Source organism: Motacilla alba, chromosome 10, assembly GCF_015832195.1.
Source record: "Motacilla alba alba isolate MOTALB_02 chromosome 10, Motacilla_alba_V1.0_pri, whole genome shotgun sequence".
NCBI classification, from domain to species: domain Eukaryota; kingdom Metazoa; phylum Chordata; class Aves; order Passeriformes; family Motacillidae; genus Motacilla; species Motacilla alba.
In genome coordinates, this window is record NC_052025.1 from 19580411 (window position 1) to 19602429 (window position 22019).

A 22019-nucleotide genomic window follows, 5' to 3' on the forward strand; every position below is an offset into this window, starting at 1 on the left:
CAGTGTATTTATGTATATAAAATACCTTCCTGTATTGATATATATATAAAAATAAATCAATGTATTTATATAAATTAAATATATATATCTCAATGTATTTATATGAATTAAAAAATATAAATATATCAATGTATTTATATATATAAAACAAATATGTGTATTTTTATATACACATACATATCAATGTGTTTATTTATATAATACATTAATGTATTTTATATATATAAAATATATCAGTGTATTTATATATATAAATATATCTGTAGTTACACATATAGTGTGTGTAGATAGATGTATAGCAATAGATGCAAAACTACATATATATAAAAATACATGTGTGTGTGCACATATATTTTAAATATAGGTACATATATGTAAATATATAATATATATAGATATGAGTAAAATATATAAACAATATATATTTAAATGTTTATGTATTTGTATGTTATATATATATTATGAACATATATATATATATTGTATAGATATCTATTATATACGTATACAAATAACTAGTGTATAATTATAGATAATATATAATATACATTATATATACACATATGTACATATATATGTTAGGTACATATACATATATATAAATACAAAAATTAATGTAATATAATATAATATAATATAATATAATATAATATAATATAATTAATATAATTAATGTAATGTAATATAATGTGATGTAATGCAATATAATATAATATAATATAATATAATATAATATAATATAATATAATATGTATATTTATACTGTTATGCATGATTATATTATATTATATTATATTATATTACATTACATTATATTCCATTATGTTCCATTATATTAATACATTATATGTATATAGTATATATATTATTTTATATAGAATATATAGTACATTATATATATATAAATATATAAATATATATATATAATTATCCATATGACACATATAATATATATAATATATGATGTAATACACGTAATATTTTATTAGATTTAATAGATATGGAATATATACTTATATATACACATAACATATTTACTAATATGTAAATACTATATTACAATATAAATAAAATTAATAAGAAATATGTGTATATATAAATATATGTAAAATATATTTAATATACATAATTAGATATATATTTTATACATATATATTACACACATGTATGCACATATATATACATATTTTAATAAATATGTGTGTACATATATGTACATACATATGTTATATGTACATATATATATGTATATATAATATATATATGAATATATAATATATATGTACATACACACATATATATTTATACACATTTTTATATATATATACACACACATATGTATATATACACATATACATATATATACATATATACATGTATAAATATAAATGTATAGAAATGTATATATAAAAATAAAAATACACATATAAAGATATAAAAATATATAAAAATATATTAAAAAATCTCTATATCTATCTCTCTGTGTGAAATCCGGAGGGATCCTGCCCCTCGCTGGCTGCTCCTGGTCTCCTTCCCTCCATGCGCTCCAGCTCCGGGAATGTGGAGGGCAGGCTCCTGTGGGATGCTCCGTGGGCATCTCCGGATCCCTGGGCCAGCCTCTCCGGGGTTCCCCTGCGCCCCCAGTCCTTCAAAAACAGGGAAATGCGGAATTCCCGCTCCGCCTGAGGATGGAATATCTGGTTTGGGAGGGTTTTTATCCCATTTTTTCCCCAAGTTTGGGTCTCCCAAAGGCTTAGCTCGCCTGCTCATCCCTTTCAAACATCCCGGGAAAACCTCACATCCCATAGGAATAAATGATGGGGAAATTTCACCAAGTTTGTGTCTCCCAAAGGCTTCGCTCGCCTGCTCATCCCTTTCCAACATCCCGGGAAATAAATGATGGAAACAAATAAATGATCTCACATCCCATAGGAAGAAATGATGGGAAAATTCCAGGATCCATCCTCCCCTCAATCCCAGAGCAGCCCCCCCTCACATCCACAGAAAAAAAAAGGGAACAGACACCAGGAGTTTTTAAAATACCATATTTTTAATCCTTAAAAAATACCAGGAACGGTATTTCCCGAACCTCGCCCCGCATCCAGAAAAATCCGCTTCCCTCTCCTCCATAAAATTAATATTAGCATAAATAATTCCGCTATGCCAAGGGCGCCTTCCCGCCCTTAAAATTCCATGATTTCCATGGCACCAGCTATGTACAGGTATGATACACGTGGGCTCCCCAAACTGCTCTGCTGGGACAAATCTCAAACAGCTTTTTAATTAATTTTTAAAATTATTTAAATTTTTTTCGAAATTATTTCTAAATTAATTTTAATTTTAATTTTTTTTTGTTTTTTTGGGCAGGGTTTTAACTTTTCTTTCCCCCTCCTTTCCTTCCTGTTTTCAGAAGAATTATGTACAGCTGGACACCGGGGATGTGGCGTTTAAGGTGCTTGAAATCACAAGAATTTCATTCAGTGCATTCAGACTAATTAACGCCTCCACTTAATTACTCCTCTTAACGAAGGCAGTTTGAGAGCCGCGGCCAGCGGAGCCCGGGAAGGAGCAATCCATGGGGCTTTTTTTTGGGATAAATTATTATTTTAAGGAGTTTTCCAGCTCCTCATCAGGGACTCCTCACGTTGGTGTCCCCTCGTCCCCACTGCTGCCACCTTGGTGAAATCCCAGTTGGAAGCACCTCTGAGGATATTTTTTGGGACTTTTTTGTTGGTTTGAGGGGTATTTTTTATGGAATCCCAGTTGGAAGCACCTCCGAGGAGAATTTTGGGGAATTTTGGTTGATTTGAGGTCCTTTTTTATGGAATCCCAGTTGGAAGCACCTCCGAGGATATTTTTTGGGACTTTTTAGTTGGTTGGTGATGTTTTTATTGGAATCCCAGTTGGAAGCACCTCTGAGGATATTTTTGGGGCATTTTCCATTGGTTTGAGGGGTATTTTTTATGGAATCCCAGTTGAAAGCACCTCCGAGGAGTTTGGTTTTTTTTTTTGGGGAATTTTCAGTTGGTTTGAGGGGTTTTTTATGGCTTTTATGTGCTGTCCCACAAGGGGTGCTCTCTCGTCCTGCTGCAAAGCCAAGCTCAGCCCCCAAATCCCTCGGGATCCCGGGAATCTCCGGAGCTGGGAGGGGGCTCCTGGCCCCGGCAGAGTCACTCCATCCCGTGGGAATCCTGCTCCCGCTCGGCCGCGCGCCGGCGGCTCCCGCTCTTGAAGAACCCGAGCTGTGGGGAGGGAAGAGAAACAACATCCCGACGTTATTCCAGGAGCTTTTAACGGGATACCAGCTGGAAGTTGGTCCTGGATATCATTTAGATATGGAAAAGGGGATTTTGGAGGAGGTTTTGAAGGTTTTTGGTGGTGTTGAGGAGCTCGTGGGGCGCTGGACGCGGATCCAGAGGGTTCCTCCACGCGTGGGAATCTCCAAAAATCCCCCGAAAGCTGCTCACCTTCCAGAGCGCCAGGACCAGCAGGGCCAGGAGCAGGAGACCTCCGAAGGTGCTCCCAAGGATGATCCAGATGGGAATCTGCGATTCCTCGGGCTTGGAGATCTCAAACGTGATCTGGAGGGGAGAAAACACCGCGGATTCCAGGCGGGAATGGCAGGGAAAAGGGGATAGCGGGAACGCCGAGCAGCCCTTCCTGTGGGAATGCTGCACCAAGGATTTGGCTCGGTTTTCCCTGTGGAATCCGGAGATTCCAGGATCAGAGCTCGGCTCCAGCCACAGCTGCACTGAGTTTTCCCAGACCTGGGTCCCTCCATCCACAGGGATTTTCCCAGTGGGATCAGGGCAGGGGGTGGCAGCATCCCGAAATTCTGCATCCCTCCATCCCCAGGGATTCTTCCCAGTGGGATCAGGGCAGGGGGTGGCAGCATCCCGAAATTCTGCATCCCTCCATCCCCAGGGATTCTTCCCAGTGGGATCAGGGCAGGGGGTGGCAGCATCCCGAAATTCTGCATCCCGAAATTCTGCATCCCTCCATCCCCAGGGATTCTTCCCAGTGGGATCAGGGCAGGGGGTGGCAGCATCCCGAAATTCTGGATCCCCCCCATCCCAGGGCTGACCTGGCGGCTGGGATCCTCCTCCCGGAAAATGAAGGGGCTCCGGAAGCGCCGCTGGAGCGCGGCGATCGTGGTGAGCTTCAGTGCCTTGAACTTCAGCTGCACGGAGAGGGCTGGGATGAGCATCCCACGTGGAAAAGGAGCCCCCATTCCCCATGGGATCCATCCCATCCGCATGGGCTGGGATGAGAATCCCACGTGGAAAAGGAGCCCCCATTCCCCATGGGATCCATCCCATCCCCGTGGGCTGGGATGAGAATCCCACGTGGAAAAGGAGCCCCCATTCTCCATGGGATCCATCCCATCCCCGTGGCTTTGTATCCATAGGGATTCTCTTTGCATCCATGGGAGAGGAGGATGCAGGGCAGGCAGGGAGCGGGGCAGAACAACAGCGAAAAGGAGTTTTTAGATTAATTAAATGTGAATTAATTAATAAATTATGGAATTAAATAATCCATAATGAGGCGCTGTGGATGCACGATCCAGTAGGATAAGTGGCTTTGGGAACAAAAACCACCCCACACATTCCTGGGCTTCGGGGGAAAGGGAAAAATCCCACATTTTTGGGGTGCGAGGGTTCCCTTGGGGGATTTGTCCCTGAAATCCACGTTTTCCGGGGAGCACTCACTGCTTTCAGAGTCTGCATCCACAGATTCCCACGCAAGTGCAGGTTCAGCTCCTCGTTGGGGGCCAACTTCACCTCGCAGTCGATGGAAACCACGTCGGAGTTGCTGTGGTTCTGCAAAGGGAAATGCGGGATCACGGCTGGAGAAGGAGGGAAAATCCCACTGGGATTCGTCCCCAGGGATGGATCCCACGCGTCCATCCTCCTGTGTGGGCAAATCCCCGCATTCTTTAAATTTTCTCCCCCTTTTTCACCCCAAACTTCCCAGTTTTGCTGGTTTTTGTGCTGTTCTTTCCCTCCAGGTTTTCCCTCGGAAAAAAAATGATCCTGATCTTTGTGAGCTGGAGAATCCCCTCACTCCCCACAAATCCTGAGTGTTAACAGGGCTGAGAGGAAAAATAAACTGAACTGAAGGGCTTAAAATTCTCCTAAAAAATTCCAGCACCCACGTGCCCCTCGCACATCCATGGGCCATCCCAGTTCCTGTTTTTTCCCTGTTTTGGGATATCCTGGAGCCAGGATCAGCCCCGTGCAGGCGAGTACCAGGTGTGGGGTGCGGGACAGGTCCTCCTCCGCCGGGGTTCTCCGGTAGTCAGTGGTGTTCCCCCAGATGCTGCAGGTTGTGTTTTCCTGGGGGAGAAGCCGATGGAATTCCAGCATGGACACGGGACCGTGGCAGTGGCTTCCCTGTGCCCCCATCCTGATGGAATCGGGGATCCCCAGCACCCCCCAGGATTTGCTGGAGCTGGGATTGAGTTTGGCTCGCTGTGGGATGTGGCTGCAGGGCTAGGATCCCATCCTAAACGGGGCTGGGATCCCATCATAAACTGGGACAGAATGCCATCCTTAAATGGGCTGGAATCGCATCCTAAACTGGGCTGGAATCCCATCCTAAACCAGGACAGAATCGCATCCTAAACTGGGCTGGAAAACCATCCTAAACTGGAACAGAATCCCATCCTAAACCAGGCCTGAATCCCATCATAAACTGGGATGGAATGCCATCCTAAAATGGGCTAGAATCCCTTCCTAAACTGGGCTGGAATCCCATCCTAAACCAGGACAGAATCCCATCCTAAACCAGGCCTGAATCCCATCATAAACTGGGATGGAATGCCATCCTAAAATGGGCTGGAATCCCTTCATAAACTGGGCTGGAAACCCATCCTAAAACATGCTGGAATTCCATCCTAAACTGGGACAGAATCCCATTCTAAACCATGCTGGAATCCTACCTTAAACTGGGCTGGAATCCCACCCTCAACCATGCTGAAATCCCATCCTAAACTGGGCTGAAATCCCATCCTATACTGGGACAGAATCCCACCCTAAACCCTGCTGGAATCCCACCCTAAACCGGAATCCCGTCCTACCTGGTCTGCCCGGAATTCCGTGGGCAGCAGGAGCCGGTTGCCCGCCCGGGTGGCCACGGGCACGGTGATCTTTAGGGTCACCCCTTGCACCGGGAAGAATCCCAGGTTCTGCAGCTGCCAGGGAAGAGCACAGGGATGTGTTGGGATCGGGATCCCGGCTCCCAGGGCAGATCCCAAATCCAGGAGAACTCAGGGATCTGGTTCCTGCTCACCGTGAAGGTGCAGTGGAAGGGGGGCCCGATGGGGTTGGATCTATCCAGGGAATTGTTGGATCTGATCTCGAAATAGTCCAGGCTTGATGTCCTGTGGGACAAAGGGTGACAAAGAGGTTTGTAGGATTTCCCCTTTCTTTATAGGATTTCCCCTTTTCTTTGTAGGATTTCCCCTTCCTTTATAGAATTTTCCCTTTTCTTTGTAGGATTTCCCCTTCCTTTGCAGGATTTTCCCTTTTTCTTTGTGGGATTTCCCCTTTCTTCCTTTCTTTATAGGATTTTTCCCTTTTCTTTGTAGGATTTCCCCTCCTCTTTGCAGGACTTTCCCCTTTCTGTATAGCATTTTCCCACTTCTTTGAAGGATTTCCCCTTTTATTGCAGAATTTTCCCTTTTCTTTATAGGATTTTCTCTTTTCTTTCCAGGATTTCCCCTTCCTTTGCAGGACTTTCCCTTTTTCTTTGTGGGATTTCCAATTTCTTCCTTTCTTTGTAGGATTTTCCCCCCTTCTTTGAAGGATTTCCCCTTTTATTGCAGAATTTTCCTTCTTTGTAGGATTTTCCCTTTCTTTGTAGGATTTCCCCTTTTCTTTGCAGGATTTTCCCTTTTTCTTTGTGGGATTTCCCCTTTCTTCCTTTCTTTTTAGGATTTTCCCTTTTTCTTTGTGGGATTTCCCCTTCTCTTTCCAGGACTTTCCCCTTTCTGTATAGCATTTTCCCCCTTCTTTAAAGGATTTCCCCTTTTATTGGAGAATTTTCCCTTTCTTTGTAGGATTTTCCCTTTCTTTGCAGGATTTTCCCTTTCTTTGCAGGATTTTCTCGCCTCTTTAATAAAGCAGAGCCACCCCAGGCCCTGGCTGAGGTTCGGATGTCACAGGAGGTAAATCAATCCCTGCTTTGCAGCTGGAGAGGCAGGAAAAGAGCCAGGAATATCCTGTGGGAACCCATTCGGGAGCACCTGTGCTGGCCCCAAATCTCCACATTCTTTCAGATTCTCTCCCTCCTTTTCCACTCCAAAATTCCCAAATTCGATATTTTCTGTGCTCTTCTTTCCCTCCAGGTTTTCTCTTCATTCCGAACTGGAGAATCCCCTCGCTCCCCATAAATCCTAAATATTGAAGGAATTTTATCCGCGGCGTCTGAGTAAAAAATATAAAATGACCGAAGGGCTGAAAAATCCCCGAAAAATTCCAGCGAGCAGCGCCAGGGAATGTGCTTTGGGATCCCTGATTTTCCCATCAGCAGCTTCCTAAATTATCTCTGCCTTCATCCCTGGCTGTCCCAGACTTGAATTCCCGGTGATTCCAAGCTCATCCCACAGCTGAGCTTCCCCCCGACGGTTTTGTGGGATGGCCACTGGCCCAGGCACTGGGAACACCTGTTGTGGCCATTATTACCTCCAAGAATTCCCTTTTTTTTTTCCCATAAAAGCTCACCCTCACACCTCTTTAATAAATTTTATGCCTTTAACCGTTGGCAGGGTCCAGCTCTCCGTGGCTCGCCAATTTTTATAAAAAGCTCTCCCTGGCTTTGTGGCTCCTGGTTTTTTTTCCCACTAAATTCCCAAATTAAACCCGGCTTTGAAGGCTGCTCCCAGCTGCTTTTCCCAAGGGGTTTTCCCAATCCATGACCTCCCAGGAGCCGCATCCCCATCCCGAAGCCCTCACCTGGTGAAGAGCAGGTCGGCCTCGTACTTGAGCTGGAAGTTGAGGTGGGCAGCGTTGTCCTCCTTGGTGCTCTCCTTCTCCTCGCTGTCACTGCAACAGCAGCAGGGCCGGGGGGTCAGGCAGGAGCCAAATCCCCCTGGGAATTTATTTTTTTGGGAATGCTGAACTTTTTTTTGCTTTTTTGGTCAAGGCAGGATTTTATTCTGGGATTTTTATCATTAAAAAGATTCGGTGGGAGGTGTCACCCCCAGCAGCTTAAAGTGGTGCAGGGGAATCCTCGTCTGCTCTAATAATTGGTGAATTTGTTTAAAAATTAATTATTGATATTAATAATGCAGTCAATTAATTCAATTATTTATTAACAATTTAATAAATGTTAAGTTGATTTACTTTTCCCCTTTCTTTGCAGGACTTTCCCTTTCTTTGCAGGATTTTCCCTCTTCCTTATAGGCTTTTCCCTTTCCTTATAGACTTTTCCCTTTCCTCATAGGATTTTCCCATTTTTTTTTCAGGATTTCCCACATTTCCCGGTGGGAAATCTTTACCTGTGCAGGAATGGGGAATAAGGAGAACTTTGTAAAATTGTTAGGAGGTATTTTTCCTGGGAAATATTTGCAGTGGGAGTGCGGATGAGGAAGCAGCAGTGGCTGGAGATCCAGCAGAGCCCGGCGGCTTCCACAGGCACAGATGGATGTAAATTCCCGGATAAATAAAAATCATGGATGTAAATTCCCGGATAAATAAAAAGAGGCAGGTTTGGGAGCACAGGGCTGGGATAACCCACAGCAACTGGGCCTCCATGGGGTTATTCCATGGAAAACCTCTGGCTGTGGAGGAAGGAATCCCAAGGAAAGCCAGCTGCATCCTGGGGTGCCCAGAGAAAATTCCTGGAACTGTCCAAGGCTGGGCACCCTGAGATCAGGGAAGGGGCGGGGCTGGGTTGTTTTTTCCAGCCCAAACAATTCCATGATTCCGCGATTCCAGAGGGAGAAAGCATCCCCACACCTGCTGGCAACCATGTAGACCTCCATGCTCTGCAGGAAGACGGACTTGCTGAACTCAAAATCCAGGCGGAAAGCGACCTGCGGAGAAGGGAACAACACCGGGAAAAACACCGGGAAAAGCATCCCAGGGAATAAAATCCCGAGCGCTGAGCAGGGCCAGTGTGGGACCCTGTGGGAGACAATTCCCAATCCCACCAGCACCGAGCAGAGCCTTTCCAGGCAGAGAGGATTTGCAGGAATTCTCTCAGCCCTGTGACAGGAGCAAGGAGCAGCCCTTTGGAAGCAGATCTCTCCAGAGGCCCGGGATCGGCGGGAAGGGGAGGGAGCTGGAGAGAGCCAACACCAATAAAACGGGATAAATGTGATAAATGTCACATCTGTGGTGACCTCAAACCGTCTGGGCCGGCACAGCTGACTGGAATATTAGAGCTCCCGCGGCTCCGGAGCCAAAATTCCATTTCCAGCCTGTCTTTGTTTTGGCAGGAGCGGCACTACCTGATGGCTCGCGGACGCATTCCCGACCCCGTAGGTCATGGGGAGCCAGCTCCTCGTGCAGCCACAGGCATCCCACTGGGATTTTTGGGAGCTTTAAAGCCGAGCCTGGTGCCTGAGGCTCATCCATCATTATCCAGGAAAGGTTTCAGACGGATACAGGAGCTGGGGAGATTTTATCTCCAGATCCCGCTTGTGCTGGTCCCTTTTCCCACGAGTGGCAGGGAGCGTTCCATGCGGATCCTGAGCGGATCTCCCCACCATTCCTTCCCCCACCTTACCCTTGAATTTGATGTTTCCCAAGGGTTTGTGCCTTATAAAAATGATAAACTGGATCTGGGCTCATTCCAAATACTGGGAACACTGTTTTGGAGGATGCCACCACCCAGGGAGGCTGGGACTGGCTCTGGCAGGATCCAGAGGCACCTCAGAGCAAGGAAAACCTCTCAGGCCTCGACAACCCATCATCATCAAGGGCAGGTTTCGGATGGATATGGAAGCTGGGGAGATTTTCTTTCCAGATCCTGCTTGTGCTGGTCCCTTTTCCCACAGGAGTATGGGGTGGGTCTGGAATTCCGCATGGATCCCGAGTGGCTGCAGCTGCCCGCTTTTCCTTCCCCCACCTTACCCCTGAATTTGATGTTTCCCAAGGGTTTGTGCCTTATAAAAATGATAAACTGGATCTGGGCTCATTCCAAATACCGGGAACACTGTTTTGGAGGATGCCACCACCCAGGGAGGCTGGGACTGGCTCTGGGCAGGATCCAGAGGCACCTCAGAGCAAGGAAAACTTCTCAGGCAGGGAAGGAGCCTCATCCTGCAGGGAATCAGCTCAGGGAAGTTCCCGTCTGTGGTTTGAAGCCAACAAGAAATTTTTCCACAGGATTGGAGGCAAATTCCGTCACCTGGAGGAGCCGGGTTGGATTCTGGGGCTCTCCTGAGCGCCAGGGCAGGATCCCAACCATCCCAGCTTCCCTAAGATGCCTTTCAAACTCCAAGAGGGAAGAAGCCAAAAGTTTATCTTCAAAATCCTGCTCAGGGTTGCCCAGCTGTGACCCTGGGGGCAGAAAGTCCCTGTGACAGCGCAGCGGGAAGTTGGGAATGTCCTACCTTGGCTCTGGCTCGGAAGAAGGGGTAGCTGACGTTGCACACCCGCCTGGTGGGGTGTCTGTCGTCACTGGCACAGTCGATGTTGATGTCGGTGTCGTCCTGAAATGGGACACGAAGTCCTGTCCATGGAGTGTCCGGGACACCGGGAATGAGCCCCAGGAACTGGCTCTCAGGAATCTGGGAACACCCGAGGGGCCTAAAACAGGCCTTGGCTTTGGGGAAACCACCAACCAACCAACCAATGCCAACCAACCAATGGCCAATGACCAGCCAACCAAAAACCAACCAACCAATGCCAACCAACCAATGGCCAATGACCAGCCAACCAATGCCAACCAACCAATGCCAACCAACCAATGGCCAATGACCAGCCAACCAATGCCAACCAACCAATGCCAACCAACCAATGGCCAATGACCAGCCAACCAATGCCAACCAACCAATGCCAACCAACCAATGGCCAATGACCAGCCAACCAATGCCAACCAACCAATGCCAACCAATTGACAACCAACAGCCAAAACCCAACCAACAACCAACCAACGGCCAATGAACAACCAACCAAAAAGCAACCAACCAATGACCAACCAATCAGTGACCAACAGCCAAAACCCAACCAACAACTAACGTCCAACCAACCAATGGCCAATGACCAATCAACCAATGCCCAACCAACCAGTGACCAACCAATCAGTGACCAACAGCGAAAACCCAACTAACAACCAACCAATGGCCAATGAACAACCAACCAAAAACCAACCAACCAGTGACCAACCAATCAGTGACCAACCAATTGACAACCAACAGCCAAAATCCAACCTACAACCAACCAATGGCCAACCAACAGCCAAAACCCAACCAACAACCAAGAAACCAACAAGAACCAATGACCAACCAACCAATGACCAACAAGTGAACCAGCCAACCAACAACCAACAAACCAATGACCAAAACCCAACCAATGACCAAACAACGAATGACCAAAACCCAACAAAACACCAACCAACCAATGACCAAAACCCAACCAACCACTGGCCAACAAACTAATGAACGAAGGAAGGATACAACCACCAACCACCCACCAACCAAAATCCAACCAAAGGAGCAAGCAAGCAAGCAGCCAGTTGTCCAAGGCAGCCTGCTCGCAGCAGCTGGGAATCCTTCCCATGCATGTGTTGATGTTCCTGGAAAGGGGCCTCTCTGGGAAGCAACTCCCAGCTTCCTGATGTAAATCCTCTCCATGAATTTAATTACAGCGGTGAATGAATTTAACTGTGGTGAAGGAACGAACCTGATCATTCCCAGCATTCCTGATTTTTCTGCCATGAGGGGTTGTTGGGAAGCACTGAGAGACAGCATGAGCTGTTATCCTGCATGGCCACCAGCTAAGCTGGAATTCCCTCATCTCAACACCGACATTCCTGCTGCTGGAACACCTTCCACCTCTCCAGCCAGGCAGAGATGGGCTGGGTGTCCATCCTCATGAGAGGATGAGCTATTCCAGCTTTTATCCCGCAAGGGGTCAGTTTGAGCTGCTGCCACTGGAAAAGTCCTACCCAGGAGCCGGAATATCCCAGCACCAGCCACCAGCAACAGCCTGGAGCTTCCTCCCACTCATCTGCTGAAATTATGGACTTTTTGGGGCCACAGACACTTTTTATTTATGAGACACAGATTATCACCCCCTCTGGATGCTCCTTGAAAAGGAGGGACAGCCTGTTATCCGTGACTCCTCCATGACCAGCTGCAGATATTGCCTACAACCACTGCTGCCCGGTGCTCTCTGTTCCCCACCGTCCCGGGGATTTTCCCCGCTCCCCTCACTTTGTTTGGAATAATCTCCAAAAAATGCATTTTTTCTTATTTTGTGGGCAGCGAGCCCCACAATTTTCCCTTGGCACAGCTCGGAGAAAAACAAAGGAGATGGGATCTGCGGGCGGGGATGAAGTCATGGGGGGGTGAGGGAAGGCTCAGCAGCATCAGCACATTCCCAAACCTCGCTGGGAACAGGGGGGAGTCGCACCAAGATCCGAGTGAGCGGGGCAGAGAAATTTTTGGGACACAGGGACCATCCGGGGAAAGCCATGGAGAGGTGGCATCGCCTGGCTCGGTGCTGAGCTGTGGCCACATTCCCATGATCAGCTCCTGCTTCCAGGAGTTATTTCTCAGCTGCAAAAACTCGTTCCTGACAGGAACTTGGCCATGCGCAGGGAGTATTTTTAAACAACTGCAGGAGAAAAATAGAGGGAAATAATTTCCTCTGTGTTTGACCTTCGCTCAGGCTCTTAAAACTCAAAAACGTTTTTGTATTTCCAAAATAAAGAGCTGGAAGTGCTTAGAAACGGAGCCCATAAACAGCTCTGATTTATGAGGGATGGAGACAGATTTGGGCTCTGCTTTAGGCTGCAGCTTTCCCATCCGGCCGGGATTAGCAGCACCTCTGGAAAGGCCTGGATCTCCCCCGGGAGCTCACCTTGGGGATCAAGCTGGCGAACTGGAGGTTCCTGGAGAAGGAGATGTTGAGGACGGTGCTGTAGGCGTTCTCCCCGCGGTTTTCCAGCGTGGCTTCCACGGCCACCCTTCTCCTGCTGCTCTCGATGACGAAGACGGAGGCGTCGAAGGAGAGGCTGAAGGCCGAGCAGTCCCCCCTCCGCAGCGCCCTCCGGCAGAATTCCCTGCAAGAAGGGGCATTCCCGGGATTTTACGACCGTGGAAATCCCTGCTCTCCCTCTGTCCTGCTGTGCTGAAAGAGGAATTACGGATTCTTCCCATTGTCCATAATTTAGGGATGTTTGGCCAATGGTGTGATGATTTCTCAGACATTATCAGGGATGCTCGGGACAGCTGGGATGTAGGGAAGAAACAGATCCCATGACAATAGCAAAGGTGGCTCCATGCTCCAATGTCCAACCAGGCCTTGGGCACTTCCAGGGATCCAGGGGCGGCCACAGCTTCTCTGGGAATTCCATCCCAGCCCCTCCCCACCCTCACAGGAAACAATTCCTTCCCAATATCCCTCTTTAACCTAAAGCCATGCCCTGTGTCCTGTCCCCCTATCCCTCTCCAGCTCTCCTGGAGCCCCTTTAAACTCAGGAAGGGCCTCTGAGTTCTCCCTGGATCCTTCTCTTTCCCAGGTGAACATTCCCAGTTCTCCTAGCCCTGGCCCCAGAGGGGCTCCAGCCCTCGGAGCAGCTCTGGGGCCTCCTGTGGATGCAGGGATAACCTTTAATGGCTCTGTAACCACGGAGCTGCAGTGTGGAATTATTTCCATGAGTCAAGCCCGTAATTGCCAGGTGGGTAATGCCAGCCTTGCAGTTATTCCCTGCTATTTCCTGATTTGTATCCCTGGAGCTCATCACCATGGCACCAAATATTCCCTGGTTTGTGGATTCCCCGAAAAACCACGGATTCCTTCCAGGCCGGGAGCAGGGAGAGGCTCAGAAGTCCCAAGGAGCAGCACCTCATGGAGGGCTTGGATGAACCTTGTGGTGACGCTGGACGAAGGACCAGCGACGTCAGAATTCACGGAACACGGACTGGGGCTGGATTTTTGGAGCCTCCCCCAGCTGGTGACACTCTTGGAGGATGCTCTGGGTCACCTACTCACATGGCACTGGGAATGTCACTTCTGGCATCCAGCACCAGATCGGGGACACAGTGCTCATCCTCGTTGCAGCCGTTCCAGAAGGGGACCTGAGGGGACAAGGAGAGCAGCTGGGTGACAGTTCTCCCCGGGGTAAATCTGCCCCGATGCCCTGGGAGGTGGCAAGCTCTACCCTGGGAGGCAGAACTGTGGGAGGTGGCACTTTGGGAGGTGGCACCAGGGGTGTGGCACTAGGGATGTGGCACTGGAGAGGTGGAACTCTGGGAGGTGGCACCAGGGGTGTGGCACTTGGGAGGTGGAGTTTTGGGAAGTGGCACCAGGGATATGGCACTTGGGAGGTGGAATTTTGGGAAGTGGCCCCTGGGAGATGACACTTTGGGAGGTGGCACCAGGGAGGTGGCACTTGGGGAGGTGGGACCGGGGAGGTGGCACCGGGGAGGTGGCACTTGGGGAGGTGGAACTTTCGGAGGTGGCACTGGGGAGGTGGCACCGGGGAAATGGCACTATGGAGGTGGAGTTTTGGGAAGTGGCACCAGGGAGATGGCACCGGGGAGGCAGAACTTTGGGAAGTGGCACCAGGGATATGGCACTTGGAAGGTGGAGTTTTGGGAAGTGGCCCTAGGGAGATGACACCTTGGGAAGCGGCACCAGGGAGATGACGCTTTGGGAGGTGCCACTTTGGGAGGTGGCACCCGGGATGTGGCACCCGGGATGTGGAGTTTTGGGAAATGGCCCAACGGATATGGCACTTTGGGAGGTGTCACTTTGGGAGGTGTCACTTTGGGAGGTGTCAGCTGCTGCCTACCGAGACCCTGAGGGAGGTGGGCCACCCATCGTCCAGCATGGGGCCGTGCTCGGGGTGCTCCAGCTCGTAGTCGATGGAGAACGTCACCGGCTTCACGTAATCCGCCGTGTCCTGCGGCACGTGGAGAACGTGGAGAGGAGCCCAGGGCAGCCCGGCCTGGGGCAGCCCCTCAGGGTGTCCCCAAAGGTCACAGGTCTGTCCTGCAGCCCCAGCCCAGGGCTGGGATGTAACAAAAACCAGATCCCATCTCCAAGGTTGCTCCAACTCCCTTCCATCCTGGCCTTGGATGCTGCCAGGGATCCAGCGGCAGCCACGGCTCCTCTGGGAATTTCATCCCAGCTAGGAATTCCTTACCAATATCCCACCTAACCCTGCTGTCTGGATGCCCCTAGGAGCCCCTCCCATGCCTTGCCCCGGGGTGCAGAGGGGTGCTCTGGAGGGAGATGTTTTTTGGGCTAAATCACGAGCTCCAGCTCCAGCTCCAGCCTCCACTTTCCCAAAAGTTCACAGCAGTTCAGCCGGGGCTTGGGGCTGGGCCAGTCTGGCAGCCCAGGCCTGCCTGGCTTCCATGAGATTCTCCTCATTCCCTGGGAATGTTTGGGTTTGGCCAGGTTTGTGCATCAGCTGTTCCCTGCCAGCCAGGGATCCACCAGCTCTGCACCCCGGGGTGGGACCTGGGGGACACCACCAGGGACTGGCACGGCGACGCTCCATTCCCGATGGGAAAAACAACGAGCATTCCCGATTTTGGAGCAGGAAAAGCAGCCCTGACCCCGTGATGAGGAGCTCACGCCCTCCCTGAGGACACGGCTGGTGGAATGGAGCACGTGGAAGCTGCAATGATGTCACCGCCTGGGGACCCAGCAGCTGCCACGTGCTGGCAGCTCCGTCCCTGACCACATCAAACCGGCGGGGAGGAAGCCAGCGGGACGAATCCAGCGGGATGAGGCTCGTTCCCACCCCGGGAAGCCACCGAGGGGTGCTGGAGAGAACACCTCCTGCTCCACACTCACCAGGACGTGGAAGGGGAGGGTGTGGCAGAGCTCCTGCCCCGCGGGCAGCAGCAGCCCCCGCGGCGCCGCCCGCTCGCCGCCATCGTCCAGGTGCGCGCGGGGCGAGTAGCGGCGCTCGTCGATGGTCGTGTTGTACCTGAGCCCTGCAAGGACAGGCCCAGCTCAGGCCTTGGGGCCACACGCCCCAAACCCTGGGCAAAGAGTGGCCCCGGTGCCCGTTCCCTGCTGAGGGAAATCCGGGGAAATCGCAGGCAGCTCTGGGAGAAGGTTCCCCTCTCCAAGTGAGGAGTTTTGGGAATGAATTACTGCAAGGCCCTGTGTAAAATCTGTGCAGGCGTGGAATTGTTTGCCTCTCAAGTGTTCCCGTGCTGGTCTGGAGGAACTGGAGCTCACCCCTCACCTGGATGATTTGTGGAGATCCTTTGGTTCCTGCACTGCCGTTGGAAAGCAACTGGAGATTCCCAACCGAGCAGGGATTTCAGAGAACCACAGAATCTCAGAAAGGTTTGGGAAGGGACCTAAAATCTCATCTCACTGCAGCCTCTGCCACGGCAGGGACACGTCCCGCTGTCCCAGGCTGCTCCAGCCTGGCCTTGGGCACTTCCAGGGATCCGGGGGCAGCCACAGCTGCTCTGGGAATTCCATCCCAGCCCCTCCCCACCCTCACAGGGAACAATTCCTTCCCAAAATCGGATCTGTCTCTCTTTCAGTTTAAAACCATTCTCTGTGTCCTGTCCCTCCATCCCTTGTCCCAGTCCCTCTCCAGCTCTCCTGGAGCTCCTTTAGGCCCTGGAAGGTTTCTCTGGATCCTTCTCTTCTCCTGGCTGGACACCCTCAGCTCTCCCAGCCTGGCTCCAGAGCAGAGGGGCTCATCCAGGGGGCGACTCTTTATTTCCAGGGGAAATAAAGGTAAAATCAAATAAACAAGGAAATCCCACTCAGATTTTATCCCACAGGGACAGCAGCAGGGAGAAAAATGCTGGATTTGACAGCACGAAACAAAACTCTTGCTCTGGGCACTGGGAGTTTTTCCTTTGGCTTCGGATCCTGATTTTCCTTGGACAGTGTTTGCTGCTGGCTTGCAGGGGCTGAGCCGCTATCGCCTCCCCGCTCCGCTGACTCCCGGGAATCCGCCGGGGATCGCTCGGGGTCACGGCACCATCCAAGGGTTTAACGGGAGAGCTGGCCAGCTCCACAGATTCCCTGGGATGTTGTGGAAAACGCACATCTGGCCAGCAGATGTGTCCTGCTGCTGCGGGAGGCGGGAGGGATGGGTGAGCCCTGTGGAAGGCGGGCCGGGCACGTCCTCTCCTGTCCCTCTGCGGGGACATTCCCGTCACACAGAGCACGCAAAGGCAAATCCCAGGAGAGCTCAGCCCAGGGAACAGGTGAGGGATGAGGTGGGATTTATCCTGAGGGTGTCTCTTTGGCAGAACCACCACCAGAACCCAGAGACTCTGCCGGGACAGGGACAAACGCGAGTGACGCCAAAGTGGCAGATGGACGCGTGAGCTCCTCCAAGCTCCTGGATGGTTTCCATCCCAAAAGTTGGGTTTTCCATGGGGCTGGGGACCCGAGCAAGGCAGGAATTGGGATTTTGTCCTTACCCACGCTGGCAGTCTGGAAGTGGGCGGAGAGGAAGAGGGCGGTGAAGCAGACGAAGGCCCTCATGCAGGTGGCCTCCTTCCCGTTGCGCCTGCAGTCCTTGGTGAAGATGTTGATCTTGGAGGGCTCGAAGCGGAGGCTGGCGTTGACCTGGACCACGCTGCGGGACCTGCGGGGTGGGGAGAGGGCATGGGATGGGCTCTGGCTCGGGATGGGACATCCTGGAGCCTCCCACAGCTCCCGGTTTGCCTTTTCCCCTCCTTTTCGCGGAAGGTTGGGAAGACCAAAGGCGCTCTCCAAGCAGAGCCCAGGGCGGCCCATCCTGGCTGGGCACAGCCACCCTCGGTCCCAACAGCTTCAAGGGACTCCCCAAACATTAATTAACATTTGAAAATATTGCTCTAATTAAATCAGACTGGAAGGAGCCCAGGCGAATCCCCGCAAATTAATTTGGAACTTCTGGAGAGCTATGGATGAAACTCAGTGGAAAACCAACTCTGGCATCCTTTTAGGGCCCGAGGGTACTGAAATCCCACAGCCCCGCTGGACAGGGGGTGGTTATCCAGGCAAGATGGCTCAGACTGTTGGGACACCAGTTTTTCCTGGAAAAATTTTGGCATGATTTGGGCGGAGGGAAGCAGGAGAGGGCACCAAGGATCCCTGGCTCACCACAGCACCACGGCGTTCCCCAGCGAGCCCACAGCCAAGTCCACGAGTCCGTCCTCGTTCAGATCCAGCTGCCCGTGGATGCTGCATCCAAAATACATCAGGCCCGGAGCGAGGTCAGCGGCCGCGATCCGCTGGAAAGGAACGGGAGTAATCCAGGCTGGATTCCAGCAGGAGCATCCCTGCCTGCCAAGGGTTTGCCCGGCTGGCTCCGCCGAGCCGCTGAAAATGGCCCGTTCCAAGAGGTTCTGCTAAACATGGTTTTCCAGGGAATTTCTCTTTGGGAAAGAGAAAGCATTTGCTTCGAAAGCAATTTCTCTTTGGAGACGCCACCCAAGGTTGCTACTGGATTTACCCTGCCTATTTAACATTTATCAAAAGTGTAATAAATAAATAAATAAATAAAAAATTATAATTAATTAATCTATAGCAATCCCTTGCAATGGTTGCTAAACACTGCCTCTAATTTCAAGCCTTTTCCCCTGCTATTCCATGGAATAATTCAGGTTGGAAAAGCCATCCAAGATTGTGGAGTCCAACCATCCCCCAGCACTGCCAAGGCCACCACAAAGTGTCCCCGAGTGCCACATCCACACCTCTTAAGTCCCAGCAGGGATGGGGACTCCACCAGCGCTGTTCCAACACTTGAATTCCAATGTTTTGTCTCGGATGCCTCAAAAGAGGAAATATCTGGCTGTAGCAATTAACAATTAAATCCCGGGTGCGGATTTGCCCTGCTGCATCATTCCTTAAAACAGGGACAAATCATATTTACTCCCATGAAAGACGAGGAAAACCAAGCACGGGGAAGCCCCACCTGCTTGTACTTCTTCAGGATGGTCTCCTGGAATCCGAGGAAAACGTAAATGGCTCCTTGGTGCTCGTCCTCCAGAGGGGCCCCCACCACCAGGTCGTTGTAGGAGTCCTGGTTGAGGTCGGGAACGGCGGCGATGCAGGAGCCGAAACGGGAATTCTGGTAACTCTGGAGGTCCACCAGGGCTCCGCTGGGAACGAAGAGGTTCTGCCAGGCAAGGAAAGGAAGGAAGGCAATTCCCAAAGCATCAGCAGCAAGGCTGGGAAGAGGAGACACCCTCGAGCGAGCAGCGCGGTGGTGTGGGAGGGATGCTCCAAGGAAGGAGGGGGGAGCGTTCCCAGGGATGGGGGATTTTGGAGCACATCCCTGGGGAATGAGGAGCCCTGGGCCCCCCCGAGCCAGTCCCATATCTGATGATGATGATGATGATGATGATGATGATGATAATAATAATAATAATAATAATTCTATAGTAATATTAACTTCCATAATAAAGACAAATTCCAGAATAATTAATATTCCACATTAATTCCACGCAAGATCACCCAGAACTGGGGATTTGGTGGTTTTTGTTCCGTAATTCCAACTGGGGGAATTCCCCATCCAGGGCAACTTCCACAGGGAAGCACCTTTAGGTACTGGAAGGGGCTCTGAGCTCTCCCTGGAGGGAGCAGGTTCGGAGGACGCCGCGTGGCTGGAGATTGTTCCTCCAGAGGGACACCCACATTCCCACGTGGCAAAGATCCCATTCTACCCGTCCCTTGAGACCCCACCGGGGGACACAGCGGCCACGAGAGCGCCCCGATGTCCCTGTGGTGTCCCCAGGTGCCACTCACCCCGTGCAGGGTGTACACGTAGACCTTGCCCCTCTCCCTGCCCTCGCTGAAGAACATGGGCGCTCCCACCAGCAGCACGTCGGTGACGCCGTCGCCGTTCACGTCCAGGGAACTGATCTCGCTGCCGTAGTAGGAGCCGATCTGGGGCAGACAGGACGGGCTGGGAATGATGCCACCATCCCCCTGGGTCCGCAGGGACATCCCACTCCTGCCCCGGCCGGGCTGTGGACGCAGCCACAACCGGCTGTCTTAGGTTGGGAATGGGGGTGTGTAGTTATAGTATTTTATGAAAATCCCTTTGCTAGGATTTTCTTCTCCTGAGAAGCTGAAGGGCCTCAGCTTCAAGTGTAAACAATTTGTTATCTGCTGCTGGGGAATGCGGCAGGTGCTTTCTTGATTAGTTGATGTAGGATGTTTCTACTTACTCTCCAATCCAGGGGGCAGCAGCTCTCGGGCTCTCTGGGAGTCACAGAACTTTGTTATTCATTCCTTTCTATTCCTGTTTCACCTTCTGATGAATCTTTCTCTTTATTCTTTGCAGTACAGTTATAGTGTGGGTTTTTTTAATGTAATATATTTCATAATATGATAAACCAGCCTTCTGAAATGGAGTCAGGATCTCTCCTTCCCTTCACCAAGTCCTGACTGCCCTGAAGAGCACCGCACATCAGGGGTGTGTGCTCTGTCCCCATCTGCCAGAGCTGGGGCAGTTCTCCTCTGCTCATGGGGCAGCTTTCTTCATCTCTCCCACAGCCCATCCTCCCTCCGGGAGATCTCTGCTGTTCATGGGCCATTAATTATTAATTATCTATTAATTATCATGGCCAGTGAGTGTCCCTGCATGGCTGATACAATTCCATCATCCCATGGGGAGATGCTGCACCCAGGGGAGGAGCCAAGAATTCCTGCCTGGGTAGAATCTGACTTTGGGACACCAGAGACAGCCACTCCCACTGCATTCCCAGAGGAGCAGCTTTCTCCTGCCCCACATTCCCAGAGGAGCAGCTCTCTTCTCCCTGCATTCCCAGAGGAATTCCAGGCCCATCTCCAGCAGCCCTGGACCTTCAGAGGAAAACTCCAGCCTTGTGCAGGATCCCTGCTCCAGCAGAACCACAGCTGGCCCTGCAGGAGGGCTGAGCCACCGTGGAATGGCACTGTGCCACCACCCTGACCCACAGGGCTCAGCTCCTGCTCTGACTCTGGCAGTGGCTTGTTTTCTTTTTTGTGCTATTGCATTCGTGTTTTAGTTTTCCTAGTAAAGAACTGCTGCTCCTCCTCCCACATCTCTGCCTGAGAGCCCCTTAATTTCAAAATTATACTAATTTAGGGGGAGGGGGTTTCCATTTTCCGTTTCAGGGGAGGCTCCTGCCCTCCTTAGCACACACACCTGTCCTTTCAGACCAGGACAGCGGCACACCCACGGCTGCGCGGCGCTGCCGAGCCGTCCCAACTCGGGAAAATCAAGGGAGAGGGATTTTTTTCCGCAGGGGAAAAAGCGGCGCAGCATTCCCGTCCGGAATTACCTGCTCTCCCTTGAGGGCCTGGTGGATGGTGAGGTTCCTGTTGCTGTGCATGTTGAACAGGATGACCTTGCCCGTGTGGTTGAACCGCGGCGCTCCCGCCACGTAGATCCGCTCGTGCTTGGTGGAGACCACGGAGGAGACGGTGTAACCTGGAAAGGGATGGACACGGAGCGAGAGTCCCCTGCCCGCTCCCAGGGCCTGCTTTCCATTAGCCCCCAGCTGCTGACACAGCTCTGGCCGCTTCCCAAAAAGGGAAGCTTAAAAAAACCGGGATATTTGCAAAGATGAAATCGCGCCGACGGACCCCAGCGCCTCGGAGCCGCCTGCCCGGTGCTGCCACAGCCGGGGCTGAGCCGGGAGTTTTGGCACTGCCTGATTCCCACTCCCTGTGCAAATCCTTCTTTTATTGAAGGTGAATCCAATTCCTGCAATTCCCAGAGTTCTGGCTGTTTTATTTCATGGCTCACATCAAGGTGGACGCACGCTCGTGAGGTGCTGAGTGTTGGGAAGTTGCAGCTCCTGCTGCTCCGGGAACACCAGGCAGGAAAAGCTTTCCTGGTGCTTGGTGTCAACATTCCCAGTCCAATAAAAG

The 22019-nt window shown here is 50.7% G+C and overlaps 1 protein-coding gene across 2 annotated transcripts in view; it reads right to left on the minus strand.

Moving 5' to 3' along the window:
- Positions 1-2031: 2031 nt before the first annotated feature.
- The window catches only part of ITGA11 (integrin subunit alpha 11), a 46064-nt gene continuing 26076 nt past the window's right edge, over positions 2032-22019 (minus strand). For both annotated transcript variants that reach the window (XM_038146989.1, XM_038146988.1), the window contains exons 12-30: positions 21428-21576; positions 19905-20045; positions 19072-19275; positions 18258-18388; positions 17591-17757; positions 15984-16126; positions 14971-15081; positions 14169-14254; positions 13035-13236; positions 10562-10660; positions 8961-9037; positions 7956-8045; positions 6292-6382; positions 6080-6193; positions 5250-5336; positions 4710-4820; positions 4085-4180; positions 3468-3581; positions 2032-3242 (exon numbers count right to left, since the gene is read on the minus strand). In XM_038146989.1, the coding sequence (XP_038002917.1) occupies positions 3171-3242; positions 3468-3581; positions 4085-4180; positions 4710-4820; positions 5250-5336; positions 6080-6193; positions 6292-6382; positions 7956-8045; positions 8961-9037; positions 10562-10660; positions 13035-13236; positions 14169-14254; positions 14971-15081; positions 15984-16126; positions 17591-17757; positions 18258-18388; positions 19072-19275; positions 19905-20045; positions 21428-21576 (2285 nt within the window). In that variant the 3' untranslated portion in view covers positions 2032-3170. The remainder of the gene's footprint in view (positions 3243-3467; positions 3582-4084; positions 4181-4709; positions 4821-5249; positions 5337-6079; positions 6194-6291; positions 6383-7955; positions 8046-8960; positions 9038-10561; positions 10661-13034; positions 13237-14168; positions 14255-14970; positions 15082-15983; positions 16127-17590; positions 17758-18257; positions 18389-19071; positions 19276-19904; positions 20046-21427; positions 21577-22019) is intronic.